The 24,709-nt window shown below is 44.3% G+C and overlaps 1 protein-coding gene across 3 annotated transcripts; it reads right to left on the bottom strand.

Annotated features, from left to right (window-relative positions):
* Window positions 1-6,948: 6,948 nt before the first annotated feature.
* SMIM20 (small integral membrane protein 20) lies at window positions 6,949-19,040 on the bottom strand. 3 transcript variants are annotated; one of them, XR_014293215.1, is made up of 4 exons: window positions 18,809-19,040; window positions 18,324-18,399; window positions 8,395-8,451; window positions 6,949-7,630 (listed from the first exon to the last, which is right to left on the bottom strand). XR_014293215.1 is itself a non-coding variant. In XM_082611096.1 (3 exons), exons 1-3 carry the CDS (start codon window positions 18,915-18,917, stop codon window positions 7,593-7,595), a joined length of 204 nt encoding a protein of 67 aa, XP_082467222.1. In that variant the 5' UTR covers window positions 18,918-19,032; the 3' UTR covers window positions 6,949-7,592. The 3 variants fall into 3 exon arrangements, 1 of the variants encoding a protein (XP_082467222.1); XR_014293216.1 differs by having other exon boundaries at window positions 18,324-18,378; XM_082611096.1 differs by lacking the exon at window positions 18,324-18,399 and having other exon boundaries at window positions 18,809-19,032.
* Between the last annotated feature and the right edge of the window lie 5,669 nt (window positions 19,041-24,709).

Here is a 24,709-nt window from a genome sequence, read left to right as displayed (position 1 = left end):
GGTGCTGGGGGTTATGACTTCAACCTACGAATTTTGAGGGGATGCAATTGAGCCCATCATACCTACTAGTCCGTGTAATCGTGTTAGGCATCTAGAGACTAGAGAAGCAACCATCGTCCTTGTCTTCCCATCCCTTTACTGGAAACACATCCAGGAGGCCAGGGCCTTGGGGACTGGCTGTCCCGTGTTCTCTGACACTCGCTCACTGCAATCACTCTCATCATCACTGAAAACTACTGTGTTTCGCAAGAGCTGGTGCAAACGTTAATGGGGAGCCCCAACGGGCTGAGGAGTCATGTGTTCAGTTAGTGAAGAACAGGAGTCGCCCTTCTGGAGTCTCAGTCTGCTGCCTAACTTGTTCTCCAAAGCCGCAGACTGAATGTTCAAAAGGCAGGGACTGGCAAAAATTAAGTCCTGCTCTCTTCGTTACAGAAACCAAATAATGGTTTTGTGCTTCGGTATTTTATGTCTGTAATGTGAGTCCACATCAAGTGGCAGCACAAATAAAAATAAAAATAGCCATTTTAGAAAGCAGATTTTGCTTATTCCGCAAGATAAATCACCAGAGCTGCCATTTTCCTAGTAATTTCAAAACCAGACATTGGTTATATTTTTTTCCAAACACAATTGTCTTCATTTGAACTTCTCAGAAGGAGTGTGCCCCTTGGGGTTTTCACTCAACTTTGCAAGGGCAGCGAGCTGTGTGCCCCCTACACGTTTACGCTGTATTCCAGCACCACATTTATGAGGCTTAAGTGACTCTGATGTATTCCAGGGCGCATGTACTTACCAGCAAAGTTCAGAGGCTGGCAACTCACATTTGCCCAAATTGATTCCACATCTGCTTTAAGTAAACCTGCTCCTTCTGATACAAACATGCTTGTTTTTTTTTTCCTCCCCTTGCAAGTCAGTGTATGCTATTAGAGGTTGAAAATAAGGAGGCTATTTTAGAAAAGAAGAAAAACAAGTTAAAAGTCAGCCTGAGATTCATAATATTGCTGTGTATTACTGTTCCCTCTTCAAAGAAACTAAGTAACTTTGCTAAGTTATAAGACATTTCAACCCTAATTCATTTGCTCACATGGCACAATCCTTTAGTGTAATAATTTTGTTATGGGAAAATTCTCAACCAACAGAAACATCAAGAAACCTTATCCACTCAGAACAATGCAGAAACAGAAAGCAAATACCATTAAAGAGAGAGAGAGAAGAAAGAAAGAAAGAAAGAAAGAAAGAAAGAAAGAAAGAAAGAAAGAAAGAAAGAAAGAAAGAAAGGAAGGAAGAAAGAAAAAGAAAAAAACACCTCAGGGCAGCCAAAATGTCACAAGGCCCTGCCATTATCCTTACCAGAGCCTCTAAATCCACATTAAAGGCATTTACTTTCATTTGATGCCAGATTCCTGAATTTTGGCTAATGCTTTCCAATCTCACTACAGACTACAAGCAGCAAATTCAAGGTGAAGCCAGAGTCTGCTCCTTATAGCTGTGAGGCAAGGCAGAGATAAGAAAAACAGAAAAGCCAGAAATCTCACAAGCACAGCAGGTAAATGTCTGACCCACCCCAATAGCCCCTTAGGGACAACTGTATAATAATAATAAGCCCAAGTCATAAAGGGAAGCTGACTTATGTTCAACATGCTTTATTTAAGGTGGAAATGACATGTGGAATACATTTTAGAAAAAAAATGATTAAAATATGAGGTTGAGATGCCTTGTCAAGATTCTCCTGGTTGCATGTGACAAAACCCAATCTAAACTGGTGCAGAAAGGGAATTTACTAACATTATTTATTAATCCAGAGATATCCTTGCTTCAGACACAAATGAACTCGGGAGGTATGAACAACATCATTAAGACCTGGTTTCCATCTCCTCTTGTTTCCTTCTACGATGGTGTTGTTAGTCTCAAATCAGCCCTCATGGTGGCAAGGTGGCTGTCAATAGCTCCAAATGTGGTGAAAGAGAGACCCTCCTCTAGTTTGACCACACAAGCCAACAGGCAAGATTAACTCTACTAGCTTGATTAAGCTGACTAGCTTGGTTTGGGCCCCATGTTCATCTCAGATCCAATCTCTGCGGCCAGGAGTTTGCCCAGTGTTCTGATTGGCCAAACTTGGACCAGACGCCTGTTCCTGGTGCATGGGGTGAAGTCAGCTCCACCCAAAACAGGGAGACAGAGTGGGAGGAAGATGAACAAAACTTAGAGTTGGGAGTAAATGTCCCCATGAGAGAGGGAGTAAGATGTTGGACAGAGAGAGCAGCTAATGTCAACCAGAAGAGAAAACCTGTAACTACTGAAGATATCCAGCATGATTCTTTCTTGAGGGCGCTGGATATAACTGCATTTTACATTCACAAATGATTGTGACTTAATGACCTTTACAGTTTAAGAAATGATCGTGACAATAGAAAATAATTGTGACCCTGGAGTTTTCAATTACATGACTGAATTCTCTTTTTGCACTATTTGGAGCTTGGTTTTCTGTCACTCGCAACCAAAAAGGTCTGGACAAAGCATCCCATTTTTTTTGGCATTTACTTTAATCACATAAGGTGACACACAGAACCCCAGGCAGACTGCAGCACACCGTTGCTTGACTCTTATAAGAAGCAGTGACTCCTCGTTTCTCCCCGTCGTGTTCAGATGATCGGAGTCTGGGAAATACCACTTAGCAGAAGTGAAGAGTGAAAGGCACCCTGCTGCTTCCAGTCAGCTGGGGGATCCTCAGGGAGGGTGACCTACTGCCACTGCCTGGCTGTCCTGCTCCAGGGAAGACGGTGGCGGAGTTAATGTCCCTCTTCAGGCCACATTCAGTGGAGCAGCAGGCCCCCCAGTGCTCCTGCTACCTTCCCAGGCACATGGGTTGCCAGTGAACCGTGTATTTTGTTACCAACAGGCTAGAATAAACTGCAGGAGGCCTCCCACACTCAGCAGGTGCTAGTGAAGTCTGGGAGAGTGAAATCACTTGTCCGTGGAGGCCGGCCCTGGGCTAAGAAACCAGGGTGTTTCATCTGCTGATGCCTCAGAACCCAGAGCCGCCAGCAGGCAGGGGGTTCTTTCACCAGCTGAGCACACAGGCTTCTGAACCTCGGGGCCCGACCCGTGAACACCCTCTTAGATCCGCCCTCCAGGTCAGTGCTTTTCAAACTACCTGGGGTGAAGTCCAGTTGTTTGCTTCTAACCACCAATCTACTGAAGACCTATAAAATACAGTAAAATTAATTTTATTAGAAAATTTTAAAAAGCAAAAAAGTACAAAAGGAAAGCCCGATTTTTTAAAAAATTGAAGTATAGTTGATTTACAATATTGTGTTAGTTTCAGGTATGCAGCAAAGTGATTCGGTTATACAGATACATGGATGTATCTATGTTCTTTTTTTTTATTGTTTTCCATTATAGGTTATGACAAGATATTGAATATAATTCCCTGTGCTATACAGTAAATCCTTGTTAAGGAAAGCCCCATTTTTAAACATCAGATTCAAAAGATAAAAACTACTCTGTCCAACTGCTATTGATGTTTCTCACTACTTATTCTTTGTTTCTGTACCTTCCTCACGCGGACAGGTAACAGTCTTGCACTGCTCCGGGGAGAGAACTCTGGCTTTGTTGGAAAGTTTTCAGACCACTGCCTGCTTCCAGTACTCCATGTCTGTAAATTAAGTAAAGCTTGTCAGCTTGACATTTAAGGGTGACCGCCACGTGGTCTTAAACACCATTCCCTTCATTTGTTCCCTCAGTCTTTTTTTCAATTACTCATTTGATCCATCCAAATACTGACGAGTGTCTGCTGTATGTCAAGCCCGGGCCGGTGGTGCACAGGACGGGCAATGCCCCTGGGTCAGTGGTCTCCCCACACACCGCCACATCCCAGCCAAGCCATCCCTCAAATGCTTAGCTTTGCTGCCTCTGCACCTGTGTCTCTCACCACGTGTCTGAGTCCCAGGCGTTTTTTCATAGCTCTGTTTAAATGTCAGCTACTCCATCAATGATAATAGCTATCATTAATCTGACCTCTGCCAGGTCCAGGTATTTGCTAGGCATCTCACATACAGTATTCCTAATTTCCCCAACAACCCTCAGGGGTACGTTTTATCATCCCTCCTGAAACCCACGTTCCTCCCACCAGACAATGTGCTTCTCTGGAAAGTTTCCTGATTCCACAATCTTTGCATCTTTTTAAAAAAATTTTACTGAAGTACAACATACACTTAGAAAAGTATGTGAACTTGTGCAGCTCAAAGAAGCACTCAAAAACTCAATACACCTGTGTACCCTGCTCCCGGATCAAAAAGTAGCATATCAGCGCCTTGAAGACCCCCCGTATCCCTTGCCAGTAGCTACAGCAATGCCTCTTCCTAAGAGTGGTCACTATCCTGACTTCCAAACTCTATGGCTTAATTTACCATTTTTATTCTTTCTCTAAATGGAATCTAAAAGTACTCTTGCAACTTGCTTTTGTTCATTCTGTATTGTTTGTGAGATTCATTGCATTGTTGTCCATTTTCATCATCATATTGTATTCTATTGTGTGAATATATCACAGTTTATTTAGTCATTGTACTGTTGATGGGCACTTGGGGAGTTTCCAGAGCTGCTGGGAACATTCTAGTCCATGTCTTTTGGTGGATTTATGGATGCATTTCTGCTGCATAAATAACTAGTAGAACTGCAGGGACACAGGGTTTGCATGTGCCCAGTGTCAGTAGACACTCCGAACCTCCTTAAAGGTCCTTCTAATATTCCACATTATTTTAATCTTATCTGTGAATGTACATCATTTCCCTTACAAGATTATAAGTGGTTTTTCAATTGAATGAACACTGTCTGTGCCCTGGCTTATTTTTAAATGATGGGTCTAACATACAAGATAAGACAGGAAACGGAAGTGAGAAAGCAGAAAGGAAAATAAGGTCATGGGAAAAAAAGAATGAAGGTAATGTAATGGCCCAAATTCATTCCACAAGGTACTTTTTAAAAATCTGGACCACAAATGTGGTTGAGCTTCCTATCAGCCAATACAAAGAAGGAAACAAGTTACGCAAATCAATGTTCACGGGATAAATGTACCAACTGTTCAGCAGTGTGGCTATTTCTGGTGCTGAGATTAAAATAAAGTCAACCAGAGTCTTCCTAAAGAGGACCTTGAAAATAAAGGATCCAACAACTTTGTTTTGGCAGTAAGGACAGGAAATTTTGTCTGTTTCTCCCCTCCTCTTGTAATTTCCCTCAACAGGCAACTCTGAGGGAACTAATGCAAACAGATTAGACTCGAACTGTGGTACCTGGAGGTAACTGGAGGGGTCTCTGGAATCTTTTTAGGGGGGTTGCATGATCAAAAGTATTTTTATAATACTGTACTATCAAAGGCTTTTTGCCTATTTTTACTCTCTTCTTATGAGGGTGTACAGTAGTTTTCCGGAGGCCGCATGACATGTGATATAGTAACAGATCAAATGCAGAAGTAGATATGAGAATCTAGCATCTTCTACTAAGCCAGACATTAAAGAAATTTGCAAATTATGCTTTCATCTTGGTAAATAAATTTTTCACACAAAAATATGTCATAGTAACCTATGGGTTTATTATTGATATTCTTAAATGAAAAATTTGTTTTAATTTCTAATACAGTAAGCATCTATAGATATAACCTACCTAAGAAGAAACACTTTGGAGTTCTCAAAAATTTTTGAGTGTTAAAGGGTCCTGAGACTATTTGGAGAATGTTCCCAAAAGGATGTTGTTGGTCACTAGGCCCAGAAGGTAATCGGTAAAAAAAATGTTCTGTGATCAAATACACTTGGGAAATGCTATGTCTCTCTTGGAAATTGTCAAATTAGAAGCAAATAAACCTAATTAACTTGAACTCTTATGTTTCCTAACTGTATTTGACTAAGATCCCCTCTTTTGAGTGCTTTCCTCATCATCCTGGAGACACACCTGGGAGGAGTGTGGCTGAACCACCGGGCCCTCAGTCAGACCTCACAGGTAGCATCTCTTACAACCTGGCTTTTGTCAAGTGTGGGCAGCACAGACTGACACTACAGCTCTGAGGACATCAAGAGCAATCCTTTTATAAGCATCAAGGCAGCTGAGCAGGACAGAAAGCCTCTTTATCTCTGCAAAGAGGTAGATCAAGGGTAGGGTCAAGGCCAGGACATAGGTCCCACTCAGGAGACTAAACTGAGTCTGTTCCAGCTGACAAACAGGCCATTGAGGCCCCAAAGTTCTTGTCTATGACACGCAGACACAGTCATTTCAGCCTGGATATCTTCCAAAGCAGATGTATAGGCACTGGCCTCAGTCACAGAGGAATCTCAATTAAGCACCCACAAGAGGCTTGACTCTAAGTCACACAACCTTTTGGTTCCCCCTCCAAGGAAAAGAGTGGTCAAACGTACCCCAGATGAGTCAGTTCTTTTATCCGGTTGTTAACTGTAAGTCAATTGAATGTTAGGGAATGCCTACCAAAAATGATGACTTTGGTTTTGGAACTATCAATTTTTTTGGACAGTAATTAACATAATTATGCCAGTTGTCTGTTAAGCCATCTCCCAGTTCACAATAATAAAATTATGTCATCAGGCAGCTCGTCTAAAAAGCGACAGCATACAGTAATGTGCAAGGCACTCTGGGAAATGTAAAAATGAAAAAGATGTGTCTTTCAAAAGCACATCATCTAGTAAGGGGCCAGAGAGAGCACTAGAGAAAGAAATTTGTATTCTCATGTTCATCTTTGCAGCACCTGGTGAGGTATCTGGTAGAGAATCGCATTCAGTAAATATTTGTCTCAACACATTTGCTATTTACCTTTAAGATTTGTACTTGTATACAATCTGACAAACACCAAATAGTCAAATACCTAGTCAAATATAATGTAGTCAAATAATACTTCTGGGTATCATTTAATGCGCTTACAAAAAAGGATTTACAAAAAATCTTACACCATTGTGAAGTAAAAAGAAAATCATTTTAATATACATATTTTCACTCAGTTAATTCAACATGATTTCTACTAGGCATGCATACCCATTTAGTTTGATTTGCTTCATAGTTACTTATTTTTCAAAATGCAGCAACCCTCCCAATGAGACAGTTGAGTTGAATTCTTTATTCTTAAAGAGTACAATGTACCTTGTCCTCAGAGTTTAATCCACTTTAACATTTTCAGAGAGCCCTATGAGGCTGCTCAATATGGTGGTTTTTCACTGAAACTTCTTATTTGGAAGATGGCAAAACAGACTAGGATCTTCCCAAGTCTACTGGTTGCTTGTATTCATATCACAGCTCAGGTGGGTAAGAGGTAGAGATTGAATAATAAGCAGATCACCTCCAAATGCAGCTGGGTGAGAAAGCTTCATTTTTAGAAAGGAAACCAAATCATGAAAACCTTCGTAATGGTGTGATTTGTTTCAGGGTTCTTTTGATACTGAAGAAGGGAATTAATCCTGGTGCACACTACTCTTCTTTACAGCCTTCTAGAGTTTTCTTCTCCAGACATTGTTCTTTAGCCAGGTGATTTATTGTACTTGCTGCAGAACTGAAAGCATGAAGACTGTCTACTTTCATAATCAGAGGTGGTGATAGCCTTTTCATTTCCTGCCAAATGGATCCGACCACACTTTTAACCCTATAGAAAGAAACACGAATAAAAACAGGATTCATTTTTAAATTTCCTACCACTTCCCTCAACTCCAAACAAATAAGATGACATCAGAATGAAGTTGTGCAATTTCCATGTAGTTGGAGTTAGTGCGGGCGAGCTGCCGGAACCCCGGAACAGGATGGCTGGGAAGCCGTGGCAGCTGACAAGAGACTTTTAAATGGCTCAGAAATTGCCCCACAGCAGGGAGATATGTATTTGGCCTAGTTAAAAAATAAATGAATAAAAAAAAGACCGCTGCCACAGATTACAAGAGTTTTGGCTAATAAACTAGAAACCTCTCATTCTTAGCCAACTTGGATCGTCTCAAAGTAACTGACCATTCAGCCATACAGGGAACTTTTGAGCTTCTGTATAAAGCAGAATCCCACATCGATTAAAATAGCTCATAAGTAAACAGTATTTTCCCATGAGGGTGGTGTTTAAATAGGTGCTTGGTAAATATGTCTGCAAAACATCTACTTATGCTTCATAATTAATTGCACACTTGTTACACATTTATGCCCACTTATCAAATGCAGAGGAGAAACGTGCAAACTTGCAAAAACTCTTCTGGAGTGACATATTAAGAGGAAGTCTTGGGGTGGCAACCTCTAAAATGGCAACTGCTGGAAAATAACAGCACAGTTAACAATCTGGCCTCGAAGCGAAGATTTCTCCTGCTGCAAAGCACCACTCCCAAGGACAACACACTAGTACGCATGAGACTCTGTTTTGATTTTTACGTTTACCTGGTGGCTGCACGTCTTCTTGGACAATACCAGCTCGATTTATGGCTTGTTCCTTCTCTGAGAAACACAACAGAAAAATTACTCATTAGAGAGGGGACTGTGGGGCAGGGCAGTGGAAATCTCTGTATCTATGTGGAACAATGACACGGGACAATTAGGAAACAATATATCTGAGTGCTGTTAAATTCAGAGCTGCCATTGCCCAAAGCTTTTAGCTTACAGAAGTTAGATCCTATCAAGCAAAAAGACTGGATATTTTCAGTGAAAGAAAGCAAGCTGCACTTCAGAAGAAAAGCTCCTAACGACCATCTTTTCCCGGTGATCTCAGCAGTTTGGAAAGGCAACAGAAACAACAGCGAAAGAATAATTTTGAAAGAGCTGGTGGTGGTGGTGGGTGTGATACGAGGAGAGCAAGGCTGCTGAATTGCAGGAACAAGTACAATTCACGAGAAAACGATGCAGTTTAGGTGTCTAAAATGTACTCCACTGAGGGCCTAGACCCAGAGCTAAATATGCTATGTTTTTGATAGGAAATAGAGCAGAAAATTAATCTTTGGGTGGGTGGCTTTGGTTTGGATAATTGAAGCTTCCCTAATTGACTGCAGGTGCTACGCCAATTAGTAAGCGCGTTTTAGCGACAGCAGCTTAGCCAGTCTCTTTGGAGATGTCCCACAGGCGAAGGCCAAGAGAAACTGGGCATTTTACGTCTGTGGGCTTCAAGCCCTCACACATCTTTCTAAGTGGTGTCGAATAAACCTAAGGCCTGTGAAAACAAAGACTTTTTAAGTATCTTGAAAAACAAATTGTGGCTTTTCAGCAGAAAGACTTGCAGCCAAAGGATGTTTACTACTGTATTATAGTAATTAAGTGTTGTAATCAAACCTTTGTTTTAATCAGGCTGACAGTGTTTCTTTAAATCCACGTTTAGCTCTTATTTAATATTAGGCAGTTTTCTTTATTCTCATAAAGGTACACAAGCATAAAGGTATAGGAAACAGGGCTTTTCCAAATCAAATATTCACTGAACTTGCTTCTCCGGTGATGTGACGGAAAGTCAATCCTAAGTGACCTGTCTGAGAGTTTTATCAATGTTAAGTTTTGCTTTGGCAAATAAAATACCGGGCAACAGGGATTATCTGAATCTTGACATCCAATTCTAAGCAAGACAGAGAAGACACAGCACAAGGAAGCTGCTTATACAGAATGGTCTGATGGCTCCACTGGGCCTCTCTGAAAAGTAGCAGGTAAACAACAACCAAGACCCTGTGGACCAAGAGATGCCAAAAGAGTGGGTGACAATGGGATCTCTGAGGTGTCAGACTTCCTAAAATAACACAAAAGGCGATCTCATTTCCTAAGAAGTTAAATTCCTGTAGGAGTGAGCCCTGCCATGCTGGCACCATGTAAGGCTCCAAGTATGGATGTGTCTCAAACATGCTCTTAGAAAATGCCAACTAGTAAAAGACTACAGTCATCGATCGTGCCAGGAACAAAAACAGATATCATTTTTCACACCTAAAAGGTCCATTCTCCAGCTTCATGGAAGAAGGAAGAGATGAATTTTTAACACATGCTTGATTGCCAGAAAGCATTCTAGATGTCCAGGTTTGAGAGAATCAGACAACCTGGTGAACGGAACACATTCTACAAGAGGCAGGTCCTGCAAAGCCAAAGAAGCTGGCAGGCTGCCAAGCATCAAAGGAAGTTGACTTCTGGTGGCAAAGGAATGCCTAATTGTGTTCTCACCTCTTACAATGAAATGGAGAACCAAGTGAAAAGAATCCCTGTCTTCACACTTCCTTGCTAATTGCTAATGGGGTTGGAGAGAGGCTGAGGATTTATTTTAAATAGACCATAATCTCTTTATAATCCTTATCCTTATGCAACCCCCTCTTTTTTTGGCTTGGATGGGCAATTTAAACCGATTTGCAGGAGTTCCTACCAAGTGATAACCGGTATTAGCATCCTATCTACATCCCCTGGTTCTTTAATCCATTAATGTTTTATAAATACTCTAAGGCCAAAGCAGTCTTATATAAATTCATGATATGACACAAAGACACTTTATTTGTGAATGCAAGATATGCTAAAGGGAAAACAAACTGGTCCCTTGGGACTCAGCAAGCACATCTTGATGAGGTTGACAGTAGGTTTCTGTTTTGCTATCATTAGAGAAACAGCAAATGTCTCTCAACCTCTGGAAAAAAGGGCAACACAGAAGTCAGGGGTTTAACTATGTGGGCAAATCAGGGTAAGCTAATTACTGACCTTTTAGTATTGAGCATGCTTCTATCAGGAACAAAATGATTGAACCGCAAATATGCAGCATGGGGCCTGGAGCTTTGCGATGCCTGTTAGAAGTTCCCTCTCCAGTGTCTCAGCAAGCCCGACTCTGCCCCCTGGTGCTAAGGCAGTGAGCTGATTTGCAGTTTTAATTGAGGAGCCTTAGCTCTACTCAAAGGGCCAAGGTAGATTATTTAAAACTTAGTAATACATGCAGACGGGCTCACTTTTGTATGGTAGCAGAAGAATCTACCTCGTAAAGTTTAAGTCTTTGAACATGAAACCTATCCTTATGTTAAATGTCCACACTGTGAAATCTGTGTGACTTGCTACTTTATTTAACATTCACAGCAAATTGATACAGCATGCCCAAACGCCAGCCCCCTCAGTGGTCTTGTTACTGACTAGTTGAGGGTGCTCTTGGGGAGGACCAGCAGATAAAAACCTAAAAGCAGGTGCAGAATCTGACCTCGGGGGGCCTCCACAGTGAAACCATCGCCTCGGGAACACCCCTCCATCTCCTCCTGCCAATGAACAGTTAAAATAAAAGCAACTCACAACCTGAGGTAATTGGACAAATGTCAACATTTGAATATGGACTGTATATTACATAATAACATTGTGTCAATATTAAATTTCCTGGATTGGACAATTGTGATTATGTAAGAGAATGTCCTTGTGCTCAGAAAATACATGCTGAAGTGTTTAGGCATCAAAGCTCACAAGGTCTTCAACTCACTCTCAAATGGTTCAGCAAAATAGCAGTAACGATGATATATGTAATGTAATTATATATGAACATATGCGTGTCCGTATGTATGTATGTATAGATGTGTAACATATATATAGCGAGAGAATGCAAATGTGGCAAAATGTTAACAACTGGTAAATCTAGGTGAAGGACATAAAGGGATTTATTGTACTATTCTTAGATCTTCTCTGTCGGTTTGGATTTTTTTTTTTTAACAACAAAAATACACAACTGCAAAACAAGTATAAGGAAGTCCAACAGCACTGTGACTATTCCATGATGATTAATTGAAAGTCTCTTTTAAAAATAGCAAAAATAAAATAAAATAATACTTTTCTAGTGCTCCCACTTTGCTGCAGTCTGACTTCGGGGTGATCAAGAACTAGATGTGTGTATTGGGGGTGAGTGTGAGCCAGTGGCTGAGGGGACCAAAGGGCCATCGGAAGCATGGACTCCTTCCAATACCATGAACACTTTAGTTTCTCACCAGGGTGTGTGGTAGAATCCAGGCAGCTTTGTAAGGCCTGTTAGAAAATAAGACTTTAGTCTGCGCATTTCATTTGACTCTAAGGTGAAAGGAATAAAAGGCATATTCTGAGCACTTGCCATATAATCGGGAAAATGCCCTTCCAAGGTAAGAGGCATTTCTGAGTCAAGTGATTTCTCGCAGGCTTGCTCTGACTTTGTACCACACACTTGAGGTTGGGGGCGGAAGGGGAACAGGAGAAGTGAGGTATCACAGCTCTCCCACGTAACCTTTGGCTTTACTGGCAGACACTCTCCCCTGTCCTAAAAGCAGGTGAAACAGGGCATCATTAAGCAGCAGACAAGGCTGGGGAGTTAGGGTCTAGTGTCTATCCAGGAATAAATGTGCTAAGTGACCTTGGACAAGTCACCTAAATGAGGGGACTGAATGAACACAAGATTTCTGGCAAAACCCTTTGTGCTTCTACACATCTAACTAAAGTTAAAAATGAACAGGATCACAGAAAATGATCTTATTCTGTCTCATTTCACAAGATGCCCTGAAATGCTGTTATTTTTTAAAGCCACATTCAGGATCACTGTCTGGTTCCAGGATGCAGAGGCAAAAGGCAGACCAGGCTTCAAGTTATAGCACCTGAATGTGCGCTTTATGTATAGCTTCAAGTATGCTTCCTTGAATGTGGGCTCTTCCTAAGAACCATGCTGTGCCGATAGGCTGAAAGCTAATAAGCAACATCTGGATTCCCTCCAGAAGCACAACAGAACTGTCCCCATACTTCTGGTGTGGGACTGACAACTGCCAATGCCAACTGCCATCTCCCCAGTGCTCATTTCAGCACTCAGGTATCACGTGTGGAACTGACCCTGTATTCCCCCTAATACTTGGTAGAGTCTGGCTGAGTTAGTGGTAAATACTTGGTAAAGTCTGGCTGAATTAGTGAAAGAGCTAGAGATCACACTGAATGTCAAAATGAAATTCAACACAGCAGTCTTGTGATAATGGCCTGTCTGCTTTTAAATCATATAAGATCTCCTTGGCTTTATTTTACCTAAGCAGCCTTGTGCCTCTTTTCTACTGCCTTGAGGCTTATTCCAGCAGGGGCCCTAGAGCCTACCTGTCCCCATACCCAGGCCGGCCAGCATCAGTCAGGCTGGCCCAGATGAAGGGTCAGCAGTGTCTCGACACTTGGGCCCTACATGGCCTGGGCTCCTTGGCTAGCCTCTGGCTCCCCTTCTCAAGGACTGGGTGTCTGCCCGGCCCTTCCAAGGACTGTGGGCTTCTCCTCGGTCTGCCCAGAACTCTGGGGACCATAAATGTATGAAGGACGCTCAGACGAGAAACAGCCAACAAGAGAGGCTAAGGAGTGGATGAAAGGCAGGAGCAAAAGGGCAAAGCCAGGAGTACTGGCGGAGGGGCAGTCACGAAGCCCAGGGAAGAGAGTGTCTCAAGGAGGGAGAGTCTGGCTGGGGCTTGTGCCTCTCACGCATAGTCACCTGACCTCCTGCGTCACAAAGAGAACAGAAGCCACAACAAACAGGAAGCATCTACAACCTCCCGACATCACAGCTATGTCTAGCGGTATCCACACCTGCCCTTCCTCCTCAGTTGCTGGAAGAGGTGTCCTGCCTTTGGTCCAAGTCTCCCTCCTCCATCTGATCTCAAGATCCCATGCCACCTCCCACTCTATGGATTGTCTTCTCTCTTCAGCAGTCTTCTTTGTCCAGAGGCTCTCTTAGCTCTCCCACTGCTCCCAGCCAAAACGAAAACACAACAGCCCCCTTGATCAGCTGCAAAATAATTCGTCATTCCCCTCTCCATACAGCCCAACATCTTTAAACAGTCAACCTAATATATGATTTACTCTTCAATCCACTGCTATCTGCTTTCTGCCATCAAACCATTGCAAGCACTTCTAACAAAACAATGAGCTTTACCTTCATTTTGCTAAATCCAATGGATATTTTCACGTTTTTTCTTTCTTACCGTCTTCAAGCAGCCTAGCCCTGCTGACCACACCCTTTTCACGAAGAGCTATCTTCTTGGGGCTTGAGACTGCAGCCTCTTCTGGTTTTAATCCTCGTGCTCTGGCCACTCCTTTGAGGACCCTTCCTCCTCTGACCACTTGCTCTTCAGACCCTCAAATGCTAGTGTTCACCTGCATTCTGCCTTGGACCAGCTTGTCTTTTTCAATCTCTGAATGCTGCCCGGGAGCCCCACCTACTGCAATGACTCTGCTTCCCATCAAATGCCAGTGACGTGCCATCTCTAGCTCCAGCTCAGATCCTGTGGCTCAGCTCCCATCGCCTATAAGGAAATCTCCAGGAGCACATCCAGGTACCTGAAACTCAATACACCCCAAGCCGAACTAGCATGTCCTCTCGTCCCCCAAACAGACTTCCTGTATTTCATAATGCCTAGTACCATATCTCCTCAGCTGCTGGACCCAGAAAGCTGGGTGTCAATCTCTTTCCTCTGCTTCCCTCACCCCTGAGCTAATCAGTCACAAATCCCTGTAGAGGATTTATTTCTTAAATCTGGCTCCGGAATTCAGTCCTTCTCCCCAGTCCCATAACCACCACCACTCTGGTTAAGGCTACAGTCACCTCTCCCTGAGGTCACAGGAAGCACAGCCTTCCCGTACTTGGCCTTCTTACCTAAAACCTTGACCCTCCCAGCCCCTCTGTCACACACAGTCAGAGATTCCTGCAAAGAGTGAATCTGATCACCTTGCACTCCAGATTCAAATTCTTCAATGCTTTTCCACCGGCTGGACTCTGAGGACAGCAGAGGGTTACTGAAGTATTCTGACTAAGCAAGTGAGAAAGAGCAAAGAGCACAATAGACTTTTCGACAGCCACAATGGAAGACCTGGAGTTCTATACATCATTCTCTGACACACAAGAATGGATACTCCCAGTTACAAATTCTCACCAAAGAAACACAAAGATGTATTTCAGAATGAAGAAAACTGAAACTAGAAAGGTGTGAGATGAAAGAAGGACCAGTGAGTAAAGAATGAGGGTAAAGAGAAACAATCAGTGACTGTATAAAACACTGATGGTACTAAGTGATCTGGGGAGTAATAAACACAAGCCAGGACAGGTGGGGTGTCTGGGACAGGAGCTAAGGCATTCTAAGGTCTTTGTATATTTCATAGGAGGTAAAGATATTGACTAACTTTATTTTTATTTTTATTTATTTATTTATTTTTTATTTTTTATTTTTTTTTGCTGTACGCGGGCCTCTCACTGTTGTGGCCTCTCCCGTTGCGGAGCACAGGCTCCGGACGCACAGGCTCAGCGGCCATGGCTCACGGGCCCAGCCGCTCTGCGGCATATGGGATCCTCCCAGACCGGGGCACGAACCCGTATCCCCTGCATCGGCAGGCGGACTCTCAACCACTGCGCCACCAGGGAGGCCCTATTGACTAACTTTAAACTGTCACCACAAAAGAAAAAGAGAATGTAAAACTTTCAAACTAGTAGAAGGGAAGAGAATTAAATAAAGAAGCCTTGGAGGCAGAAAAGGAGAAAAAAGGGAAGTAGAGAAACAGAAGAATAAATAGAAAACATAAGATAGGAAAAATAAATGTAAATATATCAGTAAACATAAGTGAAAATGATCTCAATCCAACAGTTTAAAAAGATTATCAGATTGGATTTTTTAAAAATCCCAGTTTAGGCTGGTTATAAGACTTAAGGACAAATAAAGGCTAAATATAAGAGCATATCTATATCTATATATATATACACATACATATAGATACACACACACACACACACACACACACACACCAGGAAAACACTAACCAAAAGAAAGCTGGTAACTATGATAATACCAGATAAAACAGAGTTCGGGAGAAATGTTAGGGGTAAAGAGGACTCATATAATAATAATTCAACCACCCCCCAGAATATTCTAGATTGTGTGCACAGAATAATATGGCCTCAAGATATCTAAGTAACAGAATTAAGAATGATCTGGAACCATCATATACAGAACTCTGTATTCCCAAACAAGAGAATATACATCATTCCCAGCACGCAGTGAACATTTGCAAAAACTGACTTGTACCAAGCCACAAAGCAAATCTTGACCTATCAAAAAATCAAAATCATATAGTCTGAGTTCTTTGACCACAAATGCAAAGAAGGTAGATCAGCAGCAACACACTAACCAGAAAGACCACAGTGGCTGCTGGGTAAAGAATGGGTGGTCCTGGGGACCAGCAGAGCAGGGAGACCAGCTCAGAGTGCAGGGAGTGGGTGGGGGACTAGGCACGTGTGAGGACAGTGACATGAGAGAAGAGCTCTGACCGTCTTGTCCGGTCACATACATTCGGCACCTAACACAGTGCCAGACACACAGTAATTGCTAAAATCCAGGTTTAAAAAAAACGAAAAGGAAGCTAACTAAATGCTAGCTGAATGCGCTGAAATGAACTGAAGCTCCGTCCCCACAGGGGGTCCCCATGACCCGGTCACGAATGCCTCACCTGGGTCCGTCCACCTGCTTAAATCTCCTTGTCTCACTTCCCTGCCCTTGTGGTTCCTTATGTTTGAAATGTTTTTATGGGATGCCTAGTGTAAAAATATACTATGTGTTTCTACACCTGTTATTTAATTCACCCCAGAACATGTAAATTCAGTCCTGCAAATTCCACTGTTATAGATGAGGAAACAGGCCAGGCTCAGAGAGGTTAAGTAACGCACCTTAAGGTCCTCTTCTAGTAAGGGATTTAGACCCGCATCTGACTTACTTCTCTTACCCTCTTAGAGAGGCAGTATGGTGCCCTGGTGTCACGATTAAGGGCACTGGTGCAAATTCCAGATCTGGGACTCATCGGTTGTGGGTCCTTGTACAAGTTAACTGTTCCATACCTCAGTCTGTCCACATATAAAATGGGGATGATGATCACACAGCAGCTACAATGAAGGGCTGTTATGAGCACCAAATGGATTGATATATAAGAAGTGTTTAGAAGAGTGTCAGACATATAATAAGCTTTCAATAAATATTAGCTATTTAGTATCATTACCTGTTTAAGGAATCAGTTATGACTCTCAGATAAGAGTGTCCAAATTAATTAAAACTGAACCAGAAAAGTGGGCAGGTGTTGACTGCCTTACAGTTAAAAATGCAGATATTGTAGCCACACGCACTAAATGTTCACTTAAAAGGCCTAATCTGTTTGTCTCAAGGCGACTCAGACAACCATAGACTCCGGACTACTCCTATAAGACTGTTGTTGGGAGACACAGTGCAAACCGACACCCTGAGCATCTGACCCAGAGGAAGGTTTCTCAGCCTTGGCACCATTCGCATTTTGGGCTGGATAATTCTTTGTCAGGGGTGGCTGTCCTGTGCATTGCACAAAGTTTAGCAGCACCCCTGGCCTCTATGCACTAGATGCCGGTAGCACACTCACACCACCCCACCCTATGCCGCCCATTTTGTGACAAGCAAAAATGTCTCCAGATAGAACCAATTGTCCCTAGGGGGACAAAAACCATCCCCAGTTGAAAACCACTGCTCTAGTCTTCGTGACTGAAACTTTTCTAGTGGGATCCAAAGCAGACCCCCTTGTCCCAAGTTCAACTCTAGAGGCTGTCATAAAACAGGGTGGGGCAAGGATGCAGTAAGGACGGATAATGCAGATAGATTATGCAGGGCTTCACACAGCCCCATGTTCACCCTCATGCATGGTGCATGGAGACAGCCTGGAAGGCAGAATGTAGAGGTCATTTCAATCTTGGCTGATGAAAAGAAGCCACAAGGAAATCTGTGTACTTAAAACACTCTAACTCAGAAACCAAATGTTGTAGCATTTGTAATGGGCAGAGCATTTACACAGAGCTTTCGCCTTCAAATTGCCAAGCCTTCAGCCTTCGCTAATATTGTCAAGGGGCACAGTTGGCCCTCTTCCATCTTCAAGACGGTTCAGGTTTCCTGGAGAACAAAATGAGCCTCTAATGCCTAATATTTTCTCTCTGACAGATGGTTTCAGACGTATCAAAGTGCTAATCCTTGCTGGGGTATAGGTCTCAAGGAAGGAGAGCTTGGCTTTTAGAATGATGATAGGACTTGAATGATTAAGGAAGAAAATTACTCGCAGGATACTGACCACTGTCATGTGAGCAACCAGCTTAAAATGAAGACAGCAGAATCTGAAAAAATATTTGAGGAGAAAGGAGAGAAAAAACTCAAAAACCCAGGTTAACAGTTTAGGTCTGAAACATTTCCACTCAAAGACATCTTTGGGAGTGGAAATGAAGTGCAATAAAAACACCTTCAAGCTCAGGATAATCAGGGTCTATCTCCCTCCCCTCAACATCATCATTCCCAGCTTCAGTGTCTGGAAGGTCTGGAAACAGAGGCGGGAGTAGGAATACTTGTCTTGCCACTTACTAGCTGTGTGTCCTGGGGCATGTTGAACAACCTCGCTGAGCCTCAGCTTCCCCATCTGTAAAACAGATAATAATACCTACCTCAAAGTGAGGTTGTGTAAATTAAATGGTCCAATGTGTGCCTAATGAGATACATAAAGACTTCAGTGACTGTAACTATGAACTACTATTTAGTGTCGACCTACTATGTGCAGATTGCTTTCATTACCACCTTTGAGTCTCACCGGAGGCTAGATGATTTTATTATACAAACAGATAACTACTAAAGGGGTTGCTGAGATTCTGAGAGATTGAGTCATTTGTTCACTGTCACAAAGCTGCACACAGCGATTCGAACCCGGGTCTCCCTGACTGGCGAACCAAGCTCTGACCATGGCCCCACGTGGGGAAGGGAGGGGAGTTACTGAGGCCAGGCCACCGCGTGGGGTCAGAGGTCACTCTCAGTTACTGGGCCCTGGCCACCGCGTGGGGTCAGAGGTCACTCACGGTATTCCTCCAGCCGCATTAGGGGCCGGAAGTAGATGGGGTAGAAGGCGGCGCCGATCAGGGAGATGAAGCCGCCGAAAATGAGCGCGGTGCGCAGGTTCGAGGTCATGGCTCCAGCCGGTGGCCACCCTAACCCGCCGAGCAGCCCTCACTCTCGGAAACCCGGATCCCGCCGGCGGTATCTTGACCCCGCTCGGAAGAGGAGGAGTTGCTTTCGCTTCCGGGCCTTGGGGGCGGGGCTAGGAGGCGGGCCGGGGCCGGGGCCGGGGTGGGGTTGGGGCAGGGGTAGGGCCAAAGGCGGGGCCTAGGACTGGGTGGAGCTAGGGAGGGGCGGGGCCAGGGACCCGGCGCACCGCCTCCCGGGCTCTCCCTGACAGCTCGTAGCGCGGGGCGAGCGCGAGCCGCGGCTAAAGACTGGAGCTTTAATTGATTCCCTGTTCTGCCCCCGACCCCCCAGCCTGGTTTTTCTCTCAGCCGCTCCACCCACCGATCTTCTGACCTCGTTTACCACTCCCTCCTTTACCAACCACGTTTTTTCGTTCTTCCCCCATTGATTTGATTTTTGTGACTATGCCAGGAGGTGGATGCTCTCTATGGCTCGTTGATTTAATCCTTGTATTTTTTACAGGTGAGGGAATCCTGGCTTGGCTGCGCGGATCTGGATAAGTCACTTGGCCTAAAGGGCGGTTTGAGGGGATTAGAGACAAAGGTGCAAATCGCCTGGCCCAGGATGGCCCGCAGGGGATTCTGAAATCGGAGCCACAGGGGCTTATGAACCACCTGGGAGGACGGTTTCAACATCCAAGCTACATCGGACTCTGATTTTCCATGCCCTCTTCTCTCGTTCTTCCCTTTGCTGGACGTCAGGGTTAGGAATGAGGGTGGGGAGTAGAGATCAGCACAGGGCGGGGAGCCAGCAGCCAGTCCCACTGATGGGACCTTGGGGCTCTGCCTTGTGGCCTGAGGTGGGAACCACTGAGAACAGACATCTGCTTCCTTTTCCTGAGATTGCCATCCTCCGTGCTACCAGGTGGGCTGTGCCGGCATACGACCCATGCAAGGGTACTGGTCCGCTGAGACTAAGATTCCTTGGGCCTTCATTCAGTCCTTTATTAAAAAGAATGATACCAGTGGCTGGGGGCTGCAGAGGAAAAAAGACCCCAGCACATCTTGACCCCAGCATCATTAGTTAGTCCAGAAAAAATCTACGATCTTTCAGAAATGGTGTAGAGGACACAGGTTTCCTCTTTCTTTGTAGTTTTGTAGTTGAGTCAAGCTATTTACTTCCATAGTTCCAGAAGCATATAAACCAGGTGTTTGATCTGTCAGCAGATTTAGGGACTGTCTGCTATGCCCCAAACATCAGGCAAAGTGCTTTGGGTGACACAAAGATGAATAAGACATGACCCTAGTTCTCCAGGATCCTGCTGTATGGATGAAGAGACAGGACATGTACATACAAAGATAACTAATGACCCGATGCCACCTGTTGCTGGTGAGTGATACGGTCCTGTGGGCTACCAAGTTCAGAGGAGGAAGACAGATGACTGTAGGGTGAGACAGCCGCTCCTCAGGCGCTTGCAGGAGCTTGTTAGGGGGAAGACAAAAGACTTCATAGCAAAGAGGGAAGCTGCAATGCATGCTTTATATCACGTGATATAAAAATCCCAGGTGTAGGGCACATTTGTTGTTTTAGCCACCCAGCATCCACTTCTCTTTCTGTTAATAGTACCCCAAACATCTTTTGGCAAACCACTCGTCTCCCGATTTGTGAGGTAAACTGGGGCTTCTCCCCCCAACCCCAATCCTTATTCTTTCCCAGGTCTGAATGTTATGCATATAACCAGGCCTGACCAAGCTCCCTCACTCATCATGGGGATGATGGGCACTGGACCCAGGCCTGATTGTCCAGTGTGGCTGCATCCAGATTGTCCAGCCTGGCCACATTACCCATGTTGAGCCAACCATAGTCTATCCCAGCTGCTGGGAGGCTGGATTTGAACTTGAAGGGATGAGACTCTGGAACTGCTGGGGACCATGGTTTAGAGACTGAGAATGAGGACATTATAGCAGGAGGAGAGCTGAGAGATGGAGAGAAATCAGACGCTGACACTATGTTTGAGCCCCTGAAGCCAACTGTGCCCCAAACTGGATTTCTCAATAACATGAACCAGTAAAGTCTCCTCTTCACTGAAGCCAGTTTGAGTTGGGTTCTTTTTTTTTTAATAGATCTTTATTAGAGTATAACTGTTTCACAATACCGGGTTAGTTTCTGTTGCACAACAAGGCAAATCAGCCATATGCACACACATGCCCCCATATCCCTTCCCTCTTGAGCCTCCCTCCCACCCTCCCTATCCCACCCCTCTAGGTCATCGAAAAGCACCGAGCCGATCTCCCTGTGCTATGCGGCTGCTTCCCACCAGCCAACTATTTTACATTCAGTAGTGTATATATGGCAATGCTACTCTCACTTCGCCCCAGCTTCGCCCTCCCACGCCATGTCCTCAAGTCCATTCTCTGTGTCTACCTCTTTATTCCTGCCCTGCAACTAAGTTCATCAATACCATTTTTTTTTAGATTCCATATATATGCGTTAGCATATGGTATTTGTTTTTCTCTTTCTGACTTACTTCACTCTGTATGACAGACTCTAGGTCCATCCACCTCACTACAAATAACTCAATTTCGTTTCTTTTTATGGCTGAGTGATATTCCATTGTATATGTGTGCCACATCTTCTTTATCCATTCATCTGTCGATGGACATTTAGGTTGGTTCCATGTCCTGACTATTGTAAATAGTGCTGCAATGAACATTGTGGTGCATGACTCTTTTAAAACAGAAGGAGTTCCAGATGAAATCACCACAGGTGTGATTTCATTTGCTCGACATCTCCATGAGCTCCAAGTCAAGGATTACTCTATGATTTAGATCAGGTCACTGAGAGCAAGAGACCTCACACCATTGGCTGAGCCAGGACCAGGACTGAGCTCTCAGGATTCCTAATCGAATATGCTCCCCCATGACATCCTACTGTCTTTGCGAGCAAGCTTGGCAGATGGCTGGCTGAGCCCTATCCTCAGAGCCTCTGAAAGCCAGTGTGGAGGGTGCCAGTGTGTCCTCCTGAGGTACCAGCAGTGCCTCCAAGGCAGGTTCAGGGCCAATGTGGGACAGATGAGCCACCCCCTCTCCAAGGTGATGAGGGAAGTACCTGGTGGTTTCTCTGTCCCCTCATGCTGATCTAGAGGTTTTAGACTGGCCAGCAGCCAGCCTATAATCTATACAAATACACTAATCTATACAAACAATATAGTCCATCTATAGCTTATTAGCATCATTATACCATCACTTGCCTGCCACTGAGTCCTATTAAATACAAGTTCATCTCTTTGATCCCAATGTTCTTCCCCTTTCTAAGAATCCCACTGACCTATAGATTCGATCAGCAAATACTTATTGTGTGCAGGCAAAGCACTGTGCTGGCTGATCAGGAGCACAAAAAAGAAGCAGTCAACATTTGCGTATTTGACAAAGGTTCACTGAGCCAGGCACTTCTCAGGTGCTGGTGGATGCAACGGTGAATTAAGAAGAGAGTCTGCTGTCCTCATGGTGGCTACAGTCTGGCAGAGGGATAAGATATTGGCTGTGGATAGTAATTGCTTTGTGGACACTCAGCCTCCCCTAATAATAGCTCCTGGTTCCTTTCAGAGAATGACCTCTTATCTTGTCATTCTTGGTTGGACTGTAAATCCAGGGACCCTGTGCGTTCCTAGAAGTATTAACATCAAAGCTGTAGAACACTTCCTTTGTGCCAGTCACTCTCACAGGTTTACCCAGTTAGTACTCACCAATCCCCAAGGATAGGCATCCCTGTTTACAGAGAGGGAAGCTGGATCATTGCAAAAAGGACTACCTCAAGGTCACATGGCTAGTAAGTGGTAGAGCCTGGATTCAAATCCATGAGGCACCAGAGACCCGCTCTCACCATCAGTCTAAACTGCCTTGCAAAGTTAGTGAGTTCATGTTGTCTGAGTATGGGTTCAATTCCGACCGGGTCCAATTCTTCTCTTTCTCCCAGAAATAAGAATCATGAGGACGGTGACACAAGGACAGACAGCACTGTTGTAGTGGATTTCTTCCATTGCTAATGTTCTGGTAAGATTAATGCATATCTCCCGCTTGCCTGGGGTCCTGGAGCTTCCCTTGTTTTCCCGCCTTGCAGCCTGATTCTCGATTGTTCGTTGTATTCTTTCTGCAGGTCACCCCGTACGCTTCCAGTAAACTCCCTTTGGATTTCAGGTAGTCAGAGTCAGTTTCAGTTGCATGCCATTAGGAGCCCTAATAGGTAAAGAAATTCCCACATTTATTTCCAACACATGACATAGATGAAGGGCTTGGGGCTTCATAACTGTGCTAATGTTTGTGAATGCCGAAGGAGGTTCGGGTCTGGGGAAGGTATTCATGTAAAGGGAGAGAGAGCTCAAGGGACGTAGGGAGATAGGATGCAAATCAAATATGTCAGGAGTCCTAGGGTGCATATTTTCATCTCAGTCACTGAGAGAAAAATTGCTTTGGGCTCCTATCCACCACTTCCTCCTTCTTCCCTTGGATGTGAAGATTGAATGCTTGCAGGAAGCAGACCACCAGTGGTGTCTTGCAGAGTTCAGACAGACCTCAAAGTTAATCTGCTCTTTGATCTAAGCAAAATGCGATGAGGGTTTCCTGGGACAGCAGCTCCACTAATTGTGGCACTGCAGCCCAGCTGCTGTATTTTTAGACTATTGTGGATTCCCAAGAAGCATCATTACCTTCTGCGGGAAAACAGACTAGACGCTTGGCGTTTGGAGTGGGGCGAGATCTAATACAGGACCCTCTGGACCTGTGCTTTTGAGAATATGAGAGTAAGCTGGGGAAATGCTTCCCTATTTTTCTTGGGCTCTGTGACTCTCTGAGTCCCTACCCATCTGTATAAATATTTCCAATTTAGATTACTTGTCAAGTTTTTCTTCTTTGATCTGTTTTTTACAGCTAAGAGATCTCCCCAAATGTCCATGTTGGCTTATCTCTTGCCACACCATCCACCCTACAGTTTTAACTGGTATCTTTATGATTTCCAGGTGTCTAGATGCAGCCTTTCTGCTAAACTCCAGCCTCATGGGCCTGACGGCCATCTTCAGGTCCAAGACCCACATGCTTCTGCTCCCTCCTCCTCATTTTCAAGGTCACTGGCTTGGTTTGAGGCTGCACCTGCTCACTTGGCCATGGCGGCCCAACCTGTCTTGCATGCGTCATCTTCTTCAGTCACTAACTGTCTCATTTACAGGGCAGCCGAAGTTATTTTCTGAAACCATAGATCTGGTCAATCACTGCTCTTCTCAGAAGCCTTCAGTATCTCTCTAAAGGGTGAATTATTCATCCTGGACCCCAGGCTCTGGTCAACAGGCCATTTTAAAGGCCACTGCTGCATCCATGGGCTTCTGCTGCATGAAAGTAGTGCTCTATGTCTTGGTTGCCATGTTCTGTGCCCATGGCCATGGCTGATTGAATCAGCAGGTATGTAAGACCCAGAACATAGTCAAATGCCCCCAAATCTCTGCCTAAATGGGGAATGGGCTGACCCAGTCAGACTCTCTGCCTCTGGAATTTCAGCTGGAAGGTCAGGGAGAGTTGGGAGGTCAGCAGAGAGAGCAGAGGTTGGACAGATGCACAGGCAGAGGCGGTAGCAACACGAGAGGAACTGTGAGTAAGCCATGGTGATTAGTTAGCAGAAGCTGTGACAGAAAAGCTGGGCTGAGTAGATGGAGAAGGAATTGCCTGGAAATAACAAGAAGTGGAGCACAATGGAGGAGAGTGAAAACCAAGATCCACAAATCCCTGCTGCTGAGAAGTAACGAGGTA

Source organism: Mesoplodon mirus, assembly GCF_964341445.2.
Source record: "Mesoplodon mirus genome assembly, chromosome: 2".
Taxonomy (NCBI): Eukaryota; Metazoa; Chordata; class Mammalia; order Artiodactyla; family Ziphiidae; genus Mesoplodon; species Mesoplodon mirus.
This window is presented reverse-complemented; position numbering and strand designations above follow the sequence as displayed.

Excerpts from the sequence above, each read along its gene's own strand:
- SMIM20 (XM_082611096.1), bottom strand. The coding sequence starts at position 18,917 with ATGACCTCGAACCTGCGCACCGCGCTCATTTTCGGCGGCTTCATCTCC. Across the intron at positions 8,452-18,808 it reads AATGCGGCTGGAGGAATACC|AGAAGGAACAAGCCATAAAT; the intron begins GTGAGTGACCTC and ends TGTGTTTCTCAG. Across the intron at positions 7,631-8,394 it reads AGAAGACGTGCAGCCACCAG|GGTTAAAAGTGTGGTCGGAT; the intron begins GTAAACGTAAAA and ends TTCTTTCTATAG.